Source organism: Hydra vulgaris, chromosome 05, assembly GCF_038396675.1.
Source record: "Hydra vulgaris chromosome 05, alternate assembly HydraT2T_AEP".
NCBI lineage: Eukaryota > Metazoa > Cnidaria > Hydrozoa > Anthoathecata > Hydridae > Hydra > Hydra vulgaris.
In genome coordinates, this window is record NC_088924.1 from 32,664,597 (window position 1) to 32,687,806 (window position 23,210).

General features: G+C 28.4%; 1 protein-coding gene across 2 annotated transcripts in view; it reads left to right on the top strand.

Moving 5' to 3' along the window:
* Nucleotides 1–21,431, top strand: part of LOC101234824 (EF-hand calcium-binding domain-containing protein 5) — a 122,062-nt gene extending 100,631 nt beyond the window's left edge. Inside the window, exons 14-22 of one of the 2 annotated variants that reach the window (XM_065797935.1) lie at nucleotides 15,180–15,680; nucleotides 15,853–15,984; nucleotides 16,056–16,205; nucleotides 16,307–16,410; nucleotides 18,663–18,883; nucleotides 18,952–19,045; nucleotides 19,691–19,761; nucleotides 20,327–20,494; nucleotides 21,054–21,431. In XM_065797935.1, coding sequence (XP_065654007.1) covers nucleotides 15,180–15,680; nucleotides 15,853–15,984; nucleotides 16,056–16,205; nucleotides 16,307–16,410; nucleotides 18,663–18,883; nucleotides 18,952–19,045; nucleotides 19,691–19,761; nucleotides 20,327–20,494; nucleotides 21,054–21,202 — 1,590 coding nt within the window. In that variant the 3' untranslated portion in view covers nucleotides 21,203–21,431. The remainder of the gene's footprint in view (nucleotides 1–15,179; nucleotides 15,681–15,852; nucleotides 15,985–16,055; nucleotides 16,206–16,306; nucleotides 16,411–18,662; nucleotides 18,884–18,951; nucleotides 19,046–19,690; nucleotides 19,762–20,326; nucleotides 20,495–21,053) is intronic. The other variant, XM_065797936.1, reaches the window with a different exon arrangement.
* Nucleotides 21,432–23,210: the final 1,779 nt, after the last annotated feature.

Here is a 23,210-nt window from a genome sequence, read left to right on the forward strand (position 1 = left end):
AGTTAGGCTATTTCTCAGTCAATGTAGCAACACTCCGTGCATGATTTACAGTAAAAAAAATAAAAATTAAAACATTTTATTAAAAAAAATAAAAATAAAAACATTTTATTAAAAAAAATAGAAATAAAAACATTGTTTACATTATTAAAAACATTTAGAATGTTTTTAAAAACATTCTGGTCAATTAAATTTGCGTTTTTGTGGTTTTTTTAAAAAACGATTAATTTGTAAACAACACGCAAATGCTGGGCGAAAGTCAAAAGTAATTAAAAGTGACGTATTTGTTGGCATAAGAATCATTTTTTTCCTTCCGTACTCCCAAATGCAACAATCTATATAACTATATATATGTATATATATATATATATATATATATATATATATATATATATATATATATATATATATATATATATATTTTGCATTTATCTATATTAAGGTGCATTAGCCATGTATTAGTCCAGTTAATAATATTGTCTAGAATCAGTACATTTTTACTGTTCTTGGTATCTTTTCAATTTATTTTTGCAAGTAATTTAGTGTCATCAGCATACATTTTAGGTAGAATAGAAAGATTGTTATGGAGGATAGTGGTGTAGTGGTAGAGCGCTCGCTTCATAAGCGAGAGGTTCTGAGTTCGATCCCACCATGTCTCTGGTAGTACTGCGCTCAACTTGTTTCTCCACGCAGTGGCTTTATTCATCAAGGTTCGTGTTTCGGAGTTATAGAGTTGCCAAAGGGTTATAACCAAAATTAAGTAGCCTTCTCGTCTGTAGCCTTCTGGGCCTTGGGGAAGTGAGTTAACAAAAAAAAAAAAAAGGTTATTGATATAAATAACAAATAATACTGGACCGAGAACTGAGTTTTGTGAAACTCCATTTACAACTTCAGCCCACTCCAAAATGGATTCACCGAGAACAACACGTCGTCCATTTTTGAATACTTATCTAAATGTCTGTTGTAAAGGACTTTGTCAAAAGCTTTTTCAATGTTTGTTTGCAACTGATTCGGTTGCAAAATCAAGTATTTGCATATAGATGATTCATTATAGCACTTTTTATGGTGTGTTCTATTATCTTGCATGTCACTGATATTAGAGAGATTAGTCAGTTATTGGCTGGATCTGTTTTATTTCTTTTTTTAAAGAGTGGTGTAATGTTGGCACAAGACCATTCATTAGGAACTAGCAGAAAGTAATATGTAATACGAGTTATTAGTAATTAAATCATTAATAACAATATGACTTGATATTTTATCTTAAAAAGTATAATTAAGTACAAATTTATCTATAAATAATATTTTAAAATGGGCTCCCTATCAGCAATGTCATTGCTCATGCTTAATGACATAAAGATAAAAAAAAACTTAACACCAGTAAGGATTTTTTTAAAATCTGTTACAACACAGCAGGTACCAGAAGAGGAAATCAAGAAAAGCCTACCAGTACCTAAAACAGTGTTTCCAATGCAGCATGTTAAAAAAAGTAAAAAAGACATGCAATAAATATTTATGAGCATAAGAAAAGTTACTGTTACTGTTAACAACAAAAACAGCATTGTAGCAAAAATAGCTAAAACACAAATAACCATAAAAACTGGTTTTATTATGTTAACAGTAAACAAAATTATTTTTACCTTGTTATGTAAAATTCCAGCTTCTCCTTAACTGTTGACTAATGATTAATAGAGTAAACATTACATCATATAAATTTACTAAATTAAAACCATGTTTCAACAGTAAGCAAGCTAATCAAGTGATGACAAATGCAACTACAAAAAGGATATAGTTATATGTTTGAATTTATAAAAGAGATTAAAATCATTCAAATTTAATACTTATTAACCCATTACCTGCCAAATTTTTAAAACATTTATTTTGTAAAATATAATTGTTGTTTTAACTGGAAAAGTATTTATCCAAGTTAAATTAATAAAAAAAAACAAAAAACATTGTTAAAAAAAATAATATTTATACAAAGTCCCATTTGGGGATCGTGGCTGGTATAGCGTAAAATAATAGATAATTTTGTTTATAATATTTTGTTAGATTATATAATCCCTAAATGGGGATTGTGGTAGGATATGGGTTAATTGTTATTATAAATAGTAAAATTCATACTTAGTTTTGTTCTTAAGTTAATTTGATTTTACTTAAGTTTCTTAAGTAAAATCAATTTAACAGACTTTAACACTTTTTGACACTAAATTCTGGCAAGTATGCTTTCGCTCGTTGAGCAGCATATCTTTCTTTTCAATGACAAATAATTTTGATTATATTACTACTATAATTAATATTACTACTGTTACAACTGTTTTATTAAAGTTGGTGAATTAAAATTATTACGTATATGTGGTAAAAGTCACGTAGATAAACGTGATGAAAGTCACGCATTCGTTTATGATTATTATTTTAATGACTATTGTAGTTTTATAATTGTCATGGGAATTATAACTTTGTATTTATATACGATTTTATGTAATAGAACAGAAGGTTGAAAAACGCTCAGATGGTTGTTTTTAATATATATATAAACCAAAGCAAGAATGCAACAAGCTATTTTGGCCATTATGCCACCAGTATTTGATGGCAACCATCAACCTTTATCCGACAACTGCAAACATATATTTCACCAATGGACATTGACAAAGCGAAGAGAAAAACGATAACATTAACATGTTTGCCACCACAGATTTATTCTGCATTAGAAGATCTATGCTTGCCGGCATACCCAGAAGAATATTCAGTGACTTACGAAGAGATCAAGGAAAATATTATGAAGCTTTTTAAACCAAAGTCATCTTTAATACTACACTTTGAATTTGCAACAATTAAAATGCAAGTAATGAGAGTGTGATGGAATTTTCATGGCAGATTGCAAGAACTGTTGAAGGATGCAAATTTACAGATAGTGATGACAGGATGCACGACCAATTTATTACTGGCTTTAACGATGGTGCTATGATCAAATGGCTATTATTGAAACCTGAAGAACTTACAATTGCAAAGGCTGTTGAGGTTGCTATTACTTTGGAACGAGTGACTCAAGAAGCCCGACAGTTGGATGGTTCCGATAATGTGATGGCTGCAGCAACATCGCTACTTCCCCAAACAATTGGTTTTGTTGGAACAAATAAAATAACATGTTTTAACTGTGGGAAATTTGGACATTATGGCAAAATGCAAGAACTGTTCACACAATCATCGAGCCAAAGACTGCATCAAATGATTGCAAGGTTTAAAAGGAAAAGGAAAAATTTGAAAATAATGGCATCCATGATTTCCTTGAAAATAACGCTGCCATCATTAAAACTTAAAATAAATGGAATGTTTCAAACAGCATTAATTGATTCTGGATGCTCAATTACAGTGGTTCATGCTGAATCTAGACATGGACTTGTTTCAAAAAGTCAAAAATTCATCACAACTTTGGAAGGAACTGTGCAATTACTAGATGAAATGGTAATCAAAGTGGAAATTGATGGAATATATTGGATGGTTAATTTGTTAATTGTAAAAGGCAAACTAATCAGGTTTGATTTGATTTTTGGAATGGATGCTATTGAACAATTCAGAGGAGCCATAATCTATGGTGATAAAAACCGTGCTGTCTGAATGTTAGCATGTGACACGGCAAAATATGGTGCAAATAATATAAAAAATAAAGAGAATGAAATAAATGAAGAGAACGAAGTAAACAAAGAGAACGAAATAAATGAAGACAAGGAAATAAATGAAGAGAAAGAAATAAACAAAGACAACAAAATAAACGAAATAAACGAAGACAATGAAATGAAACATCAGGACTATATGGCAAAGTTCAATGGGAAAAAGTGGGCGGCATCATGGAACTGGAATGAAGAGCCCACAATTAATAATACGATCCGCGAATACAAGATGAGCGAAGAGCATGAACATAGTTACCGAAAAGAAATAAATGAATGGATCAACTCATTCTTGTACCATATAACAAGCAAGCATTGGGACCACTCAAAGTATTGATACCGCTCATTTGTGTTGTGCAAGAAAATGGTAAGAAAGGTAGAAAAGGTAGAAAGATATGCCCAGTGGTAGACTTCGGAGCTCTCAACAAATTTGTAAATTGTCACACAGCAAATGCCGACGTTTGTCAAGAGAAACTACATTGTTGGGGGAAAATTAAAAATGCAAAAATTCTTGATCTTAAGAAAGCCTACCTTCAAATTCACATTGACAAAAAAACTGTGGCCATAACAAACTGTGATTATAAATGGGGAATGCTATTGTTTCACCAGAATGTGTTTTGGCATCAACCTGGCTCCAACAATAATGACTACAATTCTTCCTCATGTGCTCAATATGAATTATACCGTGATTACATTGTAATTCTACCGTAATTACATTGATGATATATTTGTTGATGAAAGTGTAGAAACAGCTAAAAATGTAGCGAAGCATCTTGATAAATTTGGGTTGAAGTGTAAACCTCCAGAAGAATTGAGAGTCGAACGAAATAAAGATGGGGAACTGATATGGAAGTGGGACAATGTAGTACGATTCGATTCTTCAAATGCAGTCACATGATCACAGCTTTTTAGCAATTTAGGCAAACTTATTGGACATTACCGGGTGGCTGGAAGTTTGCGTTTACAAGCTTCATACATCAAACGATTAGCTGGAAATATTCCATGGAATGAGTATGTTTCTGAAGATTGCAAAGAAAAAATGAGTGAGTTGCTTCACCGTTAGGAAAAAGAGGACTCGGTTGGTGGGAAATGGCTGGTACCAATGAATGAAAAAGCTGAGCTTTACTATGATGCATCATCCATAGGACTTGGTTTAGTTCTTCTAATTGGAGGAGTAGTTATTGAAGATGCAGCATGGCTATGACTGACGAGTGATACACACCATATTAATATAAGTGAACCAGATTTGATACTTCAAGGGCTAAATTTAGCCAGTAAATGGAATATAAAAGAACTCACAGTATACAGTGGTAGCAAGAGCACCGTGGGATGGTTAAATGCAGTTTTAAAAGAAGAATATCATGTAAAGACTTTGGAAATTTCTCAATTGTTAGTACAAAGACGGCTGAATATGATAAAGGAAATAGCAAAAGATATTAGGATTATTGTACAATGGATTCCATCTGAACTAAATTTGGCTGATTGACTTTCACAAATCCCTCAAAAATGGTGCAGAACAGTGTGTGTAACCGAATTAACTCAACAGAAAGACTTATGGAAAGTTCATTCAATTGGTCATTTTGGTGTCGCTTGAAAATTGCAACTTTGTTTACGTAACAACCAGAATGTATCATGTAAGGAGGTTTCAGCAACAATTGCAAGTTGTAACCAGTGCAACTCTATCTATCCTTATTCCGTAAAATGGAAGCATGGTCTGTTGAGTTTAAAACAGAATTGGAATCGGGTTGCCCTTGATGTAACACATGTAGGTGCGGAACTGTACTTATCAATGATTGACTTCAGCCCATCACAGTATACGGTGTGGCATAAACTGGTAACCAAAACAGCGGCTGAAGTTGTCGGAAAGTTTGAAGAAATATTCTGCTTATTTGGCCTGCCAGTTTGCCTTCTAATGGACAATGAATTTTGTTCACACACATTAACAAGGTTCGCTGAAGAATGGTACATTAATTTAGAATATCAAGCAGCCCATTGAGCTCAAGGTAATGGTATAGTTGAACGCATACACAGAACAGTAAGAAGAGCAGTCGCCCACTCATGTTGTTTGATCGCTCTGGCTATCTTATTATACAATGAGACAATATCAAACTGTAGTAAAAGTCCATCACAGCAATTTAATCAAAAACCAACTTCTTTTGACTCATTTAACGATTGTCTTGATATACCAAAAGATGAAGTTGAAAATGGTAAAGAAAGATATAACGAAGATACCGTTCAAGTTTGAAATGATTCTCAGAAATGCAACGAATAAAAGATAACGCGAATAATAAGAGCCCCACAACGATTAGACTTATGAGTTAATTCACCAAGAGGGCATGTTCTATTAAAGTTGGTGAATTAAAATTATTACGTATATGTGGTAAAAGTCACGTAGATAAGCGTGATGAAAGTTACGCATTCGTTTATGATTATTATTTTAATGACTATTGTAGTTTTATAATTGTCATGGGAATTATAACTTTGTATTTATATACGATTTTATTTAATAGAACAGAAAGTTGAAAAACGCTCAGATAGTTGATTTTAATATATATTTATATATATATATATATTAAAAACAAAGCAAGAATGCAACAAAAACTGAATAAATAAAAGTAAAAAAGTCTTAGGAATTGGCTAATATATATAAAATTGGCTAATATATAATATATAAAACCTTTTCTAATTAAAGATTATATTTTAACTGATTTATTGAAATCAATATCTTTGTATAAGTTTATATAGATAACTGTATATAAGTTAAAAATTAGTATGACAAAAAAATAAATACAAACTGAATATGAAATAAACTGAGAGTTTATTAAAAAGATAAACCAATATTGATTTTCATCAATTATTTTTTTATTTAAAAAAAAATCTAGACTCCAATGCACGATCTGGTATATAAAAATTAGCAATGCCAGTCAGTGTATCTTACTTTAATAAAAAATATGAAAGAATTGAAGATCAAATTTAACAATTTATATATACATATATATATATATATATATATATATATATATATATATATATATATATATATATATATATATATATATATATATATATATATACCTTTAAAAAGAAACATAACACTTTAAAAAATAAAAGATGGAGAAACAATAATTTTTTTATAACTTCTTTCAACAAAACTTATTTTTTTTAGAGAAAGTATTCATATAGATACAGAGAAATATAAAATACATAGATCATCTAGGTAATATTTTTAAAATCCTGAAAATTGTTTGGGTAAAGTATCTGGAAAAAATCAAGAATTATATTTTCCCTTATTTTCCTATTAATTTTGCTTTTAGCTAAATTGTTTCAATATTTCTTTTTTAATTGATCTTAATTTTATATGAGTGATGAGTAAAAAACCTTTTAAAAAAATATATTACAAATGTATATACCTAAACTTGTACGTATGGAAAATGTTTTGGGTATCCAAAACATAATAAAAATATAAATAAAAATAATATAAAATAAAACACAACTGTTAACACCAATCAGTACCAGCGCTATCTAAAGAATTTTATTATTATTAGCCCTACTAATAAAAAAAATAAAAATTGGGAAAATAAAAAAAGGGAATTTAGTGATCAAAAAGCATTTCAGTTCTTTTCAATTACTCGAAGTAATAAAACTTAATAAAAGAAACTTACAAACAAAAAAAAAACAAAAACAAACAAACATTTATTAAAACTAATATATTCAAACAAATAATATTAAACAAAAAAATGTCAATTCTCCTATAAAGATAAGAAAAATTTATCAGCTCAAATTTGCTTGCAGACCTTGCTTGTAAAGTTGTGTGAATGAGAAAAGTGTTTAGAAAAGATTAGAAACTACATAAAAATGATGAATTTGAACATTGAGCGTCGACTCAGATAATTATTAGTAAATGTTTTTAAAAAATTCACAAAAATTAACAATATTTTGTACTTCTATACCACATGAATACCAAACAAAAAGTGGAAATCAATGTACCTGATAGAGATAAGCTGTTGTGATGTACCAAAGTAGTAGTTGTTAAATATTATTTCATGTTAGTTTTTAGAAAATAATTCATGCTGGTACATCATGGTTCCAAATTATTTATAGCAAACCATGTAATGAATAGTGCTAAAAACAAAAAATTAAATTGAGATAAAAACAAATTGTATATATGGCAAAATAGTTTGTCTTGGTGAATATATTTTAGTGAATGATTAAAAGCAGTGAGTTCCAATAATGAAACTACCTATATGTCATTTTTAACAATAGACACCAACGTGAAAGTAAGCCAAATGTCTATCATCACAAAACATTACAAAAAAAAAAAAAAAACATCACCACAAAAACATACAACTATAGCACATATATAGCATATAATACAAATATAACATGTATACAACATAAGTTAAGTGAAATAACATTCATATAAAACGGAACATAAGTAACAGCATTAAGCAAAGTGTTGTTACTTATGTTCCGTTATATATGAATGTTAACACATACCATAAGATGATATAGCATGTATGTAACATAACTTAAAATAAATAACATTCATATATAACGGAACATAAGTAACAACATTAAGCAAAATGTTATTAAAAGACATTATTATATGTTTCTAGAATAATTAATAATAAAGGCTGGAAAACACCTATACCTAAAGCAGTGACACAGTTTGACACTAAACAATGTCAAGTCACATCTCTGCTAAAACATGGCGGCCCATGATTCATGGGTTGACTATATTAACTGTAGATGAAACAAAAGAAAGACTGTCATTTTAAATTTCGAATATATTTCTAAAAAATCAGATTGACATTTTCATCTGCATAATTTCCTTTAAATAAATCTTGCAGAAATGCTTTCCATTATGGCAACATAAAAAATTTGTTTCATCAGGAAATTTCTTAACACCCCAATGCTGACAAATATAATTCAATTCTCCTAAATAATTATAATCTGGAATAGTATTACTTCTTGCTATATAATGCATTCTTTCGTGGATAGCATTTTGTTGACTATTAATTTCATCACACCTAAGCCAGTCTTCTCCGTTTAGCCAGCGCTTTTGCGCTCAAGTCTTTTTTCTTTTACCCACATGCTCGCAAAGACTTTGGCTAGCACATAAAAAAGTGTTTGTCAATACAATAAAAGTGTTTTATTTTAAATTGCAACAAAAATTTTTTTGTTAATTTGTTCAACTTTAATGAAAAATGCTTTTTTTTACCTGTTTTTTTTTTATTATTTTATCTAGTATTTATTCAAAGCATTCTCTTCACTATTTTTATTTTAATTTAAGTAGTAGAAAAAAATTTTTAAATTGCGCAGGCTAACTTAAAAAAGACCATTCTGCCAGCGCTTTTTTGTGCGCTGGCGGAATGTGCGCTTTCAAACAGAGAAGACTGCTAAGCTTATCTCTTTTGTTTTTGTGACGATTATTTTCAACTTGCGTAACTACACTCTCCTCATTTCGATTCAAATTATTTGCTGCTAGCAAAGGAGTATATCAAGCATTTTTTCAATTATTAATTTCATCTCACCTAAGCCTATCTCTTTCATTTCTGCGAAGATTAACTTGCCTAAACTAATATCTGCTTCTAGCCTAATATTTAAACTTCACTTTTAATTGAAAGAAGTAACAAAAAATATTAAAAGAATGTTGAAAATTGTGATCTTTTCTAAACAATTTTTTTTTAATACAAAAAAATTAAAAAAAAACGTTGTGAACCCCTTTTTGTAAACTTCAATATTATTACTTTAAAAAAATTATTAGTAAACGTTTTTAAAAAATTCACAAATTTTACAATATTTTGTACTTCTATACCACATAAATACATCATATGATAAATTTGAAATAAAAAATGTAACGAATGAGTAAATAAAAAAGAAACACATTGCATATAAAAAATGGAAATCAATGATAGAGAAAAGTTGTTGTGGTTTACCGGAGTTATTATTATTAATTTATGTTATTATTTTATTATATTATTATTATTTTATGTTATTATTGTTATTATTTTATGTTATTATTATTGTTATATTTTATTATATTATGTTATTATTATAATTATTTTATGTTATTATTGTTATTACATTATTATTATTTTATGAAATATTATTATTTTATGTTAGTATATCGTGATTCCAAAATATTTATAGCAGAATCATGTAATGAACAGCGCTTAAGACAAAAAATCAAATTGATATAAAACAAATCGTATATATGACAAAGTAATTTGCCTTGGGTTTCAGTTTGTAAAATAATTTGTCTTGGCTTTAAGTTTTTAGTTTTATAAAACAAATTGTATATATGGCTAAATACTTTGTCATAGCTTTTAGAGAATGATTAAGAGCAGTGAGATCTAATAATTTATCATTTTTAACAATAGACACCAACATGAAGGTAAGTCAAATGTCTATCAACTCAAAAATAACAAAAAAACAACATCACAACAACAACAAACAACAATAGCACACACAATAAATTAATATAATATGCATGTAACATAACTTAAGTAACATAACATTCATATATAACAGAACATAAGTAACAACAATATGCAAAATGTTATTATAATACATTATTATGTATTTTCAGAATAATTAATGATAAAGGCTTGAAAACACCTAGACCTAAAGCAGTAACAGTTTGACACTAAACACTGCTGTGTAACCCTCTGCTATAAGTACATCACTTGGCTGGCAAGGTTGACAAATCTTTCTCTACACGTTTACCAAGTCACAGCACTTTGAAAACATGGAAACAACATAATATAAACATATGTACCAACTATAAACACAATATATATATATATATATATATATATATATATATATATATATATATATATATATATATATATATATATAACCTTATATAAACATATTTAAACACATTTATAAAACATGGAAACAACATAATATAAACATATGTACCAACTATAAACACAATATATATATATATATATATATATATATATATATATATATATATATATATATATATATGTATATATTTAACCTTATATAAACATATTTAAACACATTTATAAAACAATTGTATAACACATATTAACACATACACAAACAATAAAAAAACACTTTACATTATTATAAAAGCACATTAATAAAACAACTATAAAGCACATATTACCACATACATATACTTATCAAAAAAGCATATATACAAACAATAAACATGTGCAAACAAAAATTTTAAAAATGACATGAGAAAGTTTAAAAAGATTCAAAGTAAACAAAATATATATATATATACAAACAATAATCTTTACCTTCATTTTTTTTTTTTTTTATAAGTACTATAATCCTCATAACAAAATTTAACCTTTACATACAATAACATGTGATATGTCATGTCAGTGTTGGCACAAAATTTTAATTTATTTTTCTAAATTTTCTAAAAAAGAACAAAATTTTTTTTTAAACATCTTTGCTTCCAACAAGGCTTCAAGCAACCACTAATTAAAGTTGGAAGTTACTGGAAGAGAAAAGATGAAGATTGTAGAGCAAGATAACAATTGACAGACAACTTAAAGGATTGCAAGTTATATGAATCAGGAAAGCAAGATGAAGGAAGCAAATTCCAAAGCACTGATGTTTGAGGAAAAAAACTAGACGAATAAGAGTTTTTGGAGCACTTAGGAACAGTCACAGAAAAAGAATGAGACTTAATTGAATGACAAGTAACACAAGAATTAATTTTAGTAGATGGCACAAGAGATGCTACCTCTTTAGAGCAGTGCCCATTATAGTATATGTAGAAAAGAGAAAGAGAAATAACATTACGAGGAGGAGGTTGGCTGGAAGAGCAGGTCCAACTATGTTTACAATGCGTTTTTGCACCTTGTCTAAAAGAGAAAGGGCATCATTAGAAGATCAGCCCCAGATATGGCAACAGTATTCCATACAAGGCCGGATTTGAGATTTATAGAGATAGAGAATAAAATCCGAAGTAAGAAAGTGTTGAGCTCGACAAAAAGATGCAACCTTAGCAGATGCTAATTTTGCAACAGATTTGATACATGGTTTCCAAGAAAGATCGGAAGTAAGAGTTAATCCTAGAAGATGAAGAGTGGATAACTCATCGAGTACATTACCGTTCATAAATATAGGAATCTAAATTATTGCGATAATAATTGGCTAAAAAAAATTGAGTTTTATTTGAATTGAAGTTCACCAGCCACTGTGAGACCCATGCTGTAGCAGAAGTGAGATCCTTTTCAAGCTCAAATGCCCCCTCCAAACAATCAGAGAGGGTAGGCTTCTTATCACAACAAGAATAAATGGTAGTATCATCAGCAAACAATGCCACCTTAGATGTGAGAATATCTAGAAGATCGTTAATGTAAATTAAAAAGAGTATAGGGCCAAGGGTTGAACCTTGAGGAACCCCTGAAGTTACAGAATAAGAAGAAGAGTGCTGTTGAGGACAACTTTTATACTACAATTGGAAATGAAGGATTCAATAATCTTAAAGATGTTGCCAGATACACCATAAGAAGAAAGCTTATGGAAAAGACCAGCATGCCAAACTTTATCAAAAGCTTTTGAAATGTCAAGAGCAATGGCCTTAACCTCTCCACCTTTGTCTAATGCACATTAAAACCTATTGGTTATTATTGTTAGCAAATCAGCTGTAGAATGAGAGGATCAAAATTCATATTGATGATCAGAAAGTAAGTTATTAGATTCAAGATGAGAAATGTTAATTAAATCTTTAATTAACAAATGAGTGTTTGTTAATTAAAGATTCAAAAACCTTGCTTATGATAAGAAGTAGACTAATGGGACGGTAGTTAGACGAATCAGATCGCTCTCCAAAATTTTCGAAAAAAGGTATAACAGATACCGCTCTCCAGCATGCCATAAAACAAGACTCTGATAAGCACCTGTTAAATAGTTTTGAAAGTATGGATGACAGCTCCGGAGAACACTTCTGCAAGACTACAACAGGTATGTTGTCTGGACCACAAGCTATAGAAGAGTCTAAGCAGGAAATCACTTTTGATACAGAAGCTGGAGTGATACGAATGTCAAGCAATGGATCAACCTGTTTGATGGCAATATCAGGTAAAACGCAACTAGTGGAATCAAGAGATCATATTGATAAAAAGTTTATAGCAAACAATTCAGCTTTGTCTTTAGGTGAGGTGACAAAGTCTGAACCATATAAGAGAGGTGGAATTAAAGATTTGCCCTTATTATTGATACTATTAAAGATTCTCCAGAAGTCACGAGAGCCTAATTTTTGTGACGAAATACGAAATTTCATGACCTGAGAACAGCAGGCTTTGGCGTTAGACAAAACCTTTTTACAATAGTTTCTAGTAGAAATAAACAGACGTTCTAGTAGAAATAAACAGACGTCTGTTTTATGGATAACTGTTTCGCTGATAGATATGGAAGTAACGGTTTCGATTGGAAATCGCAGCAGCACAATGTGAGGAAAAACATGGAGGAGAGTGAGGCTTGACCTTGTCGAGAGGGAACAAAAGATTCCATGCCAGCCTGAATCCTCGAAGTTATGTAAGAAGCACATTTGTTGACAGGAAAATGAAAAATTTCAACTCAAGGGCTATCACGAAGAAAGTCACGGAAAGAGTCCAAGTTAGCTTTAAGGTAGTCGTAAGAGGTACGATGATAGGGGGATTCAGATGATGAAGAAGAATGAAAAAATAGTTTTAGAGAGATCAAACTGTGATCTGAAGCACCTAAGGGTGAATGTGGAGAAACTGAGGACTGTCTAGGATCAGAAACAAGACATAAGTCAAGTAGAGAAGGTAAATGATTCAGGTTGTCTGGAAAGCGAGTTGGAAAGTTGACTATTTGAGTTAGAGATTGAGAAAGACAAAGGTTGTGGGCCTTAACCCTGCAGAGTTGCTGACATTAGAGCCAAACCCATTCAGTGTGATGAGCATTAAAGTTACTGACAACAGCAATATTGGCTGATGGATAAAGAGAGAGGGCTTGGTCAATATGATCAGTAATAACATCAAAAAGAGTGCAGTCTTGAGATAAAGGAGAGCGATATAATACAAAGAGAAAGGCGATAGAGTGAAGTGGTGCTAAACGAAAACACATGAAAGAATAGTCTGTGGATTCAAACCTAGTTTCATGACAAATGGGTAAATTCTTATGAATGTAAATGCCCAGGCCAAGCATGGGACTATTTGTTAATAGCATCACAGAAATTTCAAAGTAGTAACAACCAATTTTATGGAAATATCAGTATAACTATAACTATTATGTTGCATAAAAAAATAATTAGGTCCATACCTCTATATTCCTTCTAAAAATAAAATACAAGCTCGATAAAAACAAAACTGCTAAAAAAAAATAAAGCTAAAAGAAAAACTAAAACAAATAAAAATGTAAACAATTTAAAAAATTAAAAGGAGTGATCCTTTCTACTTTATATCTAATAAAAATGTTATATATAAATTGCTAAACTATTTTCTATACTTACTTCAATTATAATATGATCTTTATGATAATTTTTTATCTTACTATGATTCTTTATGTAATATTTTTAAACTAATAAATAATAATTTAATTCCAAAAGGTAAAAAGTTTTAATTCGCTTGAGAGATATTTCTCTAATGACTGCGTGCATTTTGACGTCCTCTTGCAAATTCAGAAAAGCCTAGTAATTAATTAAAACTACTTTAAAAATGAAAGCAAAATATTGTTAAATGTTAACTGTAGCAATTATATTAAGATAATTCCAGAATTAAGTGATAGTTGAAACAAAAGTGTAAGTGCTAATGACCAAGCCAAAGCACACTCTTTTAATACAGGTGAATGAATTCCAACTATTCCAATTGATTTGCTGGTGTCTAAATTAAGTAAAGTATTTTCAATGGTAGCTGGTGTAATTATAAGATCTGAGAGAGCAGCATTGGTGCAAAAGTTAAAACTTGGAAGTGGATCATTTTTATTTTCTTGTACAAATATTAAACTAAATTGTTTTTTAACAATGTTTGCAATTTCACTTTTATTAGTAATACTTTGTTTTGTAGCCTTTAATTTGTTGAAATGTTATTTTTGACAGTTTTTTTGTTGTTGAAGTATGCATACAGGCATTTTGGGTTCTTGTTATTGGTAGCAAGTGAATGTTCAAATGTTCAAATACATATCTTTGTTTGTAGTTCAAGGGCCCTCTTTGTAGTGATATATTCTCTGTTAAGTGATTGACATTTTCTACTTGATGATATATAAATAATAATGCCCTATGCCAAATCCTCAGTCGATGTATTGGCACTCCTTTTTGCAGCATGCTATAAGATAGTCGATGTATGTACTGAAGCCCCCGGTAACAGTTTAGCTATTTTTGTTGTGATGTCAAAAATGTTATCTAAGCGCACATTTATAGTTGTATATGTATGTATGTATGTATGTATATAAGTGTATACACTGTGTGTATACACTAAACGTAAGTATACAATTTAATAGTTTTTTTGTTTTGTAGTTTTCTTATTTTAAATAAAATTATATTTTTTACAGAGGTTGTCTGAAGAAGACAATAATGATGGTTTTGCAAGAAAAATGTTACAAACTATTACATTTAGTGGGAAAACCTCCAGTATGATGGTTGACCCTTTATTTCAGCAAACAATACAAGTTGTCCAGCAATATGCCAAAAATTATGGAAAGATGAAAATAAGTGTTTATGTGGCTATGTTTGAAAACAAAATGTTTGAAAATATACATAGTTTCCATACTCTTGATAAGAAATACAATACTGAAGAAACTAATGATGTTGCGGCAAAAAAAAGTGTCCATGTTGCACCCAATGTATTCGCAAGTGCAGAAAATAATAACAAGAAATATTTGCGTTATGTGGCTACTTGTGCACATGACAGAGACATATTACTTAACAGAGTGCTTCACAGAGGTTTGAAATGTGTTAGCTTTGATGCTGTTGACACTGGAAAACCAATTTATATACAGGAAGTTTTAAATCATGGAGGGGTGTTTCTATGGAATCCTATTCGTGCATTAGAAGTTTGCTGTTATTTTTAATATAAATATAAGTTTAACATAATTAAGAAATAATTATAATCTTTTTGTTATTCTTAATAAATCTTTTTATGTTTATTTTTATCTTATATTTATATATTATATGTGCATATTTTTATCCATTCTTGCTTGTTTCAAAAAGATTTTTTATTTATAGAAATATGAAGGTTCTTTTATATGTTTTCCTTTAAAAGACAAAGAACAAAATGTCATAGGAATTCTTGGGATTGATACAATGGCTGAACCTAATGAAACGAAATTTTTTCTTAAAGAAATATCTTTTTATCAGGTATATTGATGAATAAAAAAATTAGAAAAGATTTTCTTATTTAAGATTTCATTCTATCCTTTTTACATTAGGTAGTTGCAAAGGTTTTAAGTCAAACATATCAAGAATTACATATGGTTCAAAGAAAAATTCAGATTGCTGAAAATGCTGTATTTTGGATTTTAAAATCGTGTTCTTGTGTCAATAAAGTAGTTATTTACCATGTGGAACCTGATTTAGAAGTAAAATTTGACAAATTTTATATTTAAAGTTTATTGTAGTTGATTATTTAGTGTATCATTTAATTAGAAGTTAATAAATTAATTTAAGTAAATTTTTTCAGCCAAGCAAGTCAAACTCATTGCATAAGTTAATGAAATTTGATAAGAATCACTGCCTCAAAACATATGATTCTTCAAGAGTGCAAAGAAATTCAAACATTTTTAAGTGAGTCTATATAGTACGATTTATAATATAACTATTTTTTATTTTTTTAATGTTACTTGCGCACGCTCACACTCTGTTGCACATTCAAAATTTAAAAAAAAAAAGGTTTTAGTAAAGATAACCTTATCTATTAAGTATGCATAAGTGGTATTTATTATTTTTTAAATACATATATACATTATATTTAAACTTTAGACATATTTTTTATGATCCATTGCATTTGCAAAAGATTAGTTCTTGCAGCATCTTCCAGAATCAGCTCTTAAAAATGTTATGGAAAGACAACTGATAACTCCATTGAGTAATAGAGATCATGTTTAGTTACAATAAGCATTTTGTCAGACTAAAAAATGAGGGGATTTATAGGTGCCAGTGTGCAAGGTTTTTTTTAAAAAGGCCTAATTTTAAATAGATTTTTTTTTCTTTTAAGACAAAAAATTTAACCTTTTACATGTTAAAATTTAATTATTATGTTAAAAACTAAATAAATAGTTATACTGAAAGATAGCATTGAATTTTATCTTCCAGTATAACAATATATATATATATATATATATATATATATATATATATATATATATATATATATATATATATATATATATATATATATATATATATATATATATATATATATATATACATATATATATATATACGTATATATATATAAACTTTTAGGCTGAAGTTGCTGGTCACAACAATCCAACAAAAATTTCTTTTAAAAAATAAACTTAGTATCGAGAGAAATTCTTATTTATTGATGTTTATAAAATAATAAATACATACTCTCATACATGTCTACATTCAAATATATATATATATATATATATATATATATATATATATATATATATATATATATATATATATATATACACACTTATGTATATATATACTATACACATATAGTATATATACATATATATACTAAATGTGTATATATATGTATATATATCAGGTTGGTGCAAAAGAAAATTTGTTTTTTTTTCAGTACTATTTATTAAATATAGTTAAAATTAAGTAGTCATTTGTCATCAAAATAATTTCCTTGGCTATCAATGACCTTTTGCCATTTTGTGACCAACTGACGAACTCCATCTCTGTAGAAAGACTGGGGCTTTGCTTCAAAATAGGCATCTAGCTGATTTTGTAAATCTTGATTTTCTTTGAATGATATATCCCGTAAAAAATGTTCCATTGAACAGAACAAATGGTAATCTGGTGGTGCCATGTCTGGTGAATATGCAGGATGCGGCAAGACTTCCCAGCCTAGTTCTAAAATAGTTTCCTTGGTTCTCATAGCAACATGGGGCCAAGCATTGTCGTGCAGCAATATGACTTAATGATTTCCATGACCCGGTCTGGACCTTTTTTCTAAGATTTTTTCATTCAAACGTCTCTATTGTTGCGAGTAGCGTACAGCATTAATAGTTTGCTTCGGTTTTAGCAGTTCATAGTATATTATACCTTTCATATCCCACCATACACAAAGCATTACCTTTTTTCGATGAATATCGGGTTTAGGTGAGGCAGATGCTGATTGACTAGGACTCAACCACTGTTTTTTGTTGGAAAAAGTCTTTTTTTTTTTTTGTACTTATGAGAAATACAGGTAGAGAAATACAGGTGCTCAAACGTTGCATTTTGTTGTTTTCAGTTAAGTCATGTGGGACCCATTTTCCGACCTTTTGAACCTTTTCCATGTCATGTAATCGTCTTAAAACAGTCGAATGATCAACTCCAAGTTGTTCTGCTAATTCTCAAGTTGATTGCCGTGGGTCTTCTTCGAGCAATTGTCTGTTTCCAGTTCCTTTGTGCCTTCCTGAACATTCTTTGTCCTCAAGATCAAAATCTCTGCTGGGAAACTTAGCAAACCACTTCTGGCAAACGCGAACATTTAGAGCATCCACAATGTGAACAGAATAAATCGCTCTGTTGCTTTTGTTGCATTTTTACCCTGCCGAAATTCGTACAACATGCAATGTCTAAAATGTATTTTTTCTATGGACATTTTCTAAAAAAGAACTATATATATACAATGTTATTAAAAAATTAGAATTTATAATTTAAAATGTGCAAAATTGCTCTTTCAACTGTTGTTTGCATTTGCACTACGCATGTGCATCATATTTGACTTTGAAATTATGCGAATTTACTTTTGCGCCAACCTAATATACTATATGTGTATATATATGTATATATATACTTTGTTTTTTTTTAATTATTTTTCTGTTTTTTTTTTGTAATAGAAACCATTTATTCCAATGTATTGATGTTTCAATGACTGTTATTACTAAAGAATTGAAAGAATATCATTATGTTTTTCCTATAAGAGATGTTTATGGCGCAGTGATTTTAATTTTGGACATAAACATATGTAGTTTGGATTTTACTATGCAGGAGAAGATGGAAATAAAACGTTTATTAAAGTTACTTAATATGGCACAGAAAGAAATGAGTAGAAACAAAAGTTATTATTATTTTTTTTAAATTATTTCTTTTGTTTTACTTTTTTTTTTTTAATATTTTTATTTTCAGAAATTGAAGAGTTTAAAGTTTTTCCAAATTATTTTATTTTTGATCAAATCTTACTTGAGAATGCAAAGAATAATATTTTACAATTTAGTGATAGGTTGGTTTGTGTTTTTTATTTTTTTGTTTTTACTACATAAAAAATATTTCTAAAAGTTTATGTTGATTGCTTTAATCTCTGTTTGCAATGCAGAAAAATTGATGTTTGGCATGATGTATGTTATGTTTGGTATAATCTATGTTATGTTTGGTATGATGTATGTTATGTTTGGTATGATGTATGTTATGTTTGGTATGATGTATGTTATGTTTGGTATGATATTTGGTTATAATAAATAACTAAAATTTTAATTAAATATAAAAATTCCTTATTTTCATCATCTTCCATCAATCAAATATAAAAAGGTGTTTATTGTCATCATTATTCTCAACAATCAGTCAGTCCTTATTGTCATTATCTGAACCATCAATCGGTCCTATTGTCAATACCTCCTTCAAAAGTGATGCCTTCATATTTTTTGTGTTTATCATAATTATAAATGAAACTAATCTTTTACAATCTTTATTTTTTGTAACCATGGGTACTACTAGATTCCATTTTTATAACCATGGGTACTACAAGACTCTTTTTTTTGGAAAACTTAAACTATTGATTATTAGATATTTTTGTTTATAATTTTATTTATTGTCAGTGAAGTTTACTTTTAGTTATAAAGCGTAATACATGATTTTATGTATTTTTTAGGATGCTAGAAGAATTTTTGAGTTACCAGCAACCACCAAAGATTATCCACAGTATTTTGAAAGCTGTTTGCTGTAATCATTTATAGGCATTATTTTCATCAACAACGTTTTTTTATTTCAATTTGTTAATGAAATTATCTTGTATTTGTTGCATGGTATATTTTGAAAAGGTGTTGAACCATAATTGAAAAAATTATTTAAAAGTTGCGAAAGTAGGATAGAGTGGAGGAGAATAAATGAGCAATTCTATTTAACTATTTACTAAAAATGATATTTGTATGTTGACAAGACAACAATATGTTGAAATGATATCTGTATGTTGGAAAGACAACTATATATTGAAATAATATCTGTATGTTGGCGAGACAACTATTTGTTGAAATGATATCTGCATGTATGCAAGACAACTATATGTTGAAATGATATCTGTATGTTGGCAAGACAACTATATGTTGAAATGCTGAATAACTTGTCATACTTTTATAAATGTTTAAGAACTTTTGCAAAATAAGTTTTTCAGATTATCGCATTTTCTCCTTCAGCTTTTTATTTTTTTATTTTATTTTTGTTCATTTTTTTACTCAGTTGTATAAATCTGTCGTTTTTTTTTACTGTTACGTATTTTTATAATTGTTAGGTATTTACTTCGAAGAAAAAGGAGACACATACGAATTCGAAAAGTTAGACCAGTGGGATTATTGTCGAGACTTTTTAAGTTCAAATCTTGTGGAATGGATTATATTGTTTGATCCCGTCAATCAAGTTATTAAAGGAGAAGAGAATAAGTTTGTTACATGTCTAAAAGGTTTGTGTTTTTTTTCACAATTTCTCTGTAATGTTATATTTTATATTTCTCTGTAATGTTATATTTTATATTTCTCTGTAATGTTATATTTTATATTTCTCTGTAATGTTATATTTTATATTTCTCTGTAATGTTATATTTTATATTTCTCTGTAATGTTATATTTTATATTTCTCTGTAATGTTATATTTTATATTTCTCTGTAATGTTATATTTTATATTTCTCTGTAATGTTATATTTTATATTTCTCTGTAATGTTATATTTTATATTTCTCTGTAATGTTATATTTTATATTTCTCTGTAATGTTATATTTTGTATTTCTCTGTAATGTTATATTTTATATTTCTCTGTAATGTTATATTTTATATTTCTCTGTAATGTTATATTTTATATTTCTCTGTAATGTTATATTTTATATTTCTCTGTAATTTTATATTTTATATTTCTCTGTAATGTTATATTTTATATTTCTCTGTAATGTTATATTTTATATTTCTCTGTAATGTTATATTTTATATTTTTATATTTTCGTATAATTTACTATTACTTATTGTAGATCTGTCTGCTGAGCATTACTTAATGGCGCCAATGGTTCCCTCTCGTTACTTGATCAACTGGGCATTTGTCTGTCTTAACCTTATGGAAAAAATAAAAATTAAAATACTGCAGTATCAAAATGCATCAAGTGAAATTATTACCAACTGAACTGTAGTTGACAATGAGTTGACACTAACACCGAGATTTAAAAAACTTACACCGACTTGCTTGCAAAAAACAATATATTTTAATTTTAAATTTGTTAAATTTTAATTTGTTAATATAAATATATCTTTTAATTTGTTCATATAAATTTATATTTTTAAGTTTGTTAATAAAAGTATATATATTTGAATTGTAGTTTGTAATTTAGAAATTTAGTTAACATGTTTTCAAATTGTATCCTGATAACTTAAAATTTTAAATGCTAGCTTAAGCTATCGAGGCTATCTTATGTTCGCAAAAAACAAAAGTTCGCAAATTAAAACAAAGGTGTTACGAAGATTTGGATTCTTGTAGTGGTCCTTACACATTTTGGGTCCTTTTAGAGGTCCGAGTGGTCTTGTCACCGAGAACCGCTAAAAATCAATGTAAAAAAGAATCTTGTAACAAAAAAAAGTATTTTAAAAGAATTTTGTAAGACGAAAATAGATAAAACAACTATAATTTTGTTTTTAGAATTTTCTCAAAAGATGAATTTATAATATAATAATAGTTCTTTGAGAAAAATTCTTTATTCATCTTTTGAGAAAATGCTCTACAGTATGATACAAAATCGAATGGTTTAAGACACGATGACTGCTTTAACCATAATGTCACTCGGTAAGGAGTCTATTATAAAACGCAGCAAATCCTGTAGTGTGCCATTTCGGATTTTATGTTTTAATTGATCTAAAGTTGCTGACTTGTTATGTATACCTTAGCCTTCAGATAGTCTAACAGAAAAAAATTTATTATGCAAAAATTTGTTACGCAAAAAAAAAATTATTATACAAGGTTGTTGGAAAAAAGACGGGGAAACAAAAAAAGTGGAATGTGATTAAGCAGATAATCGGTAAAAATGTCCAAAAAATATTTTTCCGCCGAAACTCTTAGTTGGCGGAGTAAATAATTTATAATAAAGAAGCAATAATTAAAAAGCTCATTGATTTGTCAAAAGCATTTGACACTGTTGTAACCATGACACTGTTAACCATGGTTATCATGATATTTCTATGAACTAGTAAATCAAAATAAAATTCTTTTTTCAAATCCATGCTTTATGCAAGCAGAATTCTATTGGGCCTAGAAATTCTTTTTTTGTTATCTTTTGTAGAAGGAAAAATTACTGTTACGTTTTTAAATTTCTTTTTTATTAATTCAGTGTTCTTATGGGGAAATTGTATTGTCAAATCCTTGTATTGTCATCGAAAATGATTAAGTGTGCAAAATTTGAGCAAAATTGGTTGAGAAAAAAGCTTTCAAAAATTGATTTCAAATTTTGTGGCACACAAACATATATAGAAAGTAACCTTATATAAAGCATGGAAAAAAGTAGAACTGTATGGAATAATAAACAATAGCCTACTATGGTTTAAAAGTTACCTGGATCAATCTTAGGGCAGCTATTATACCTACTCTATATAAATGATATTTATTCATCCAAAATTTTAAATGTTATTTTATTTGTTGATGATTCGAACTTTTTTGTTTAAACAGTAATATAAAAGATCTGTTTAGAATATTTAACGAAGAATTATTAAAAATAGATAACTGAATTACAAATAATAGACTTTCATTAAATTTTGAGAAAACTATATCTTATTTAACAAAACTAGTAGGAGAGATTGGGTAATTTTAAAGAAAGAAAACCTTTCTTTAAAATTACCCAATCTCTTTATAAATAAAACAGTTATTAAAAAAGAGTCAACTGTTAACCTTCTAGGAGTGATTATAGATGAAAATATATCATGAAAATATCATATTAAATCTATTGAAAACAAAATCTTTAAAAATATCTCATTGTTATATAAAGTTAAACAATTTCCTAATATTGAATCTTTAAAAATTATATATTCTTCATTTTTTCATAGTTATCTTTCCTAATGCAATATTGCATGGGAAACGATATTGCATTATTGCAATAATGCAATATTGCATGTACTAATTATGGGAAGCTTAAAAAAAGCTATAGCAA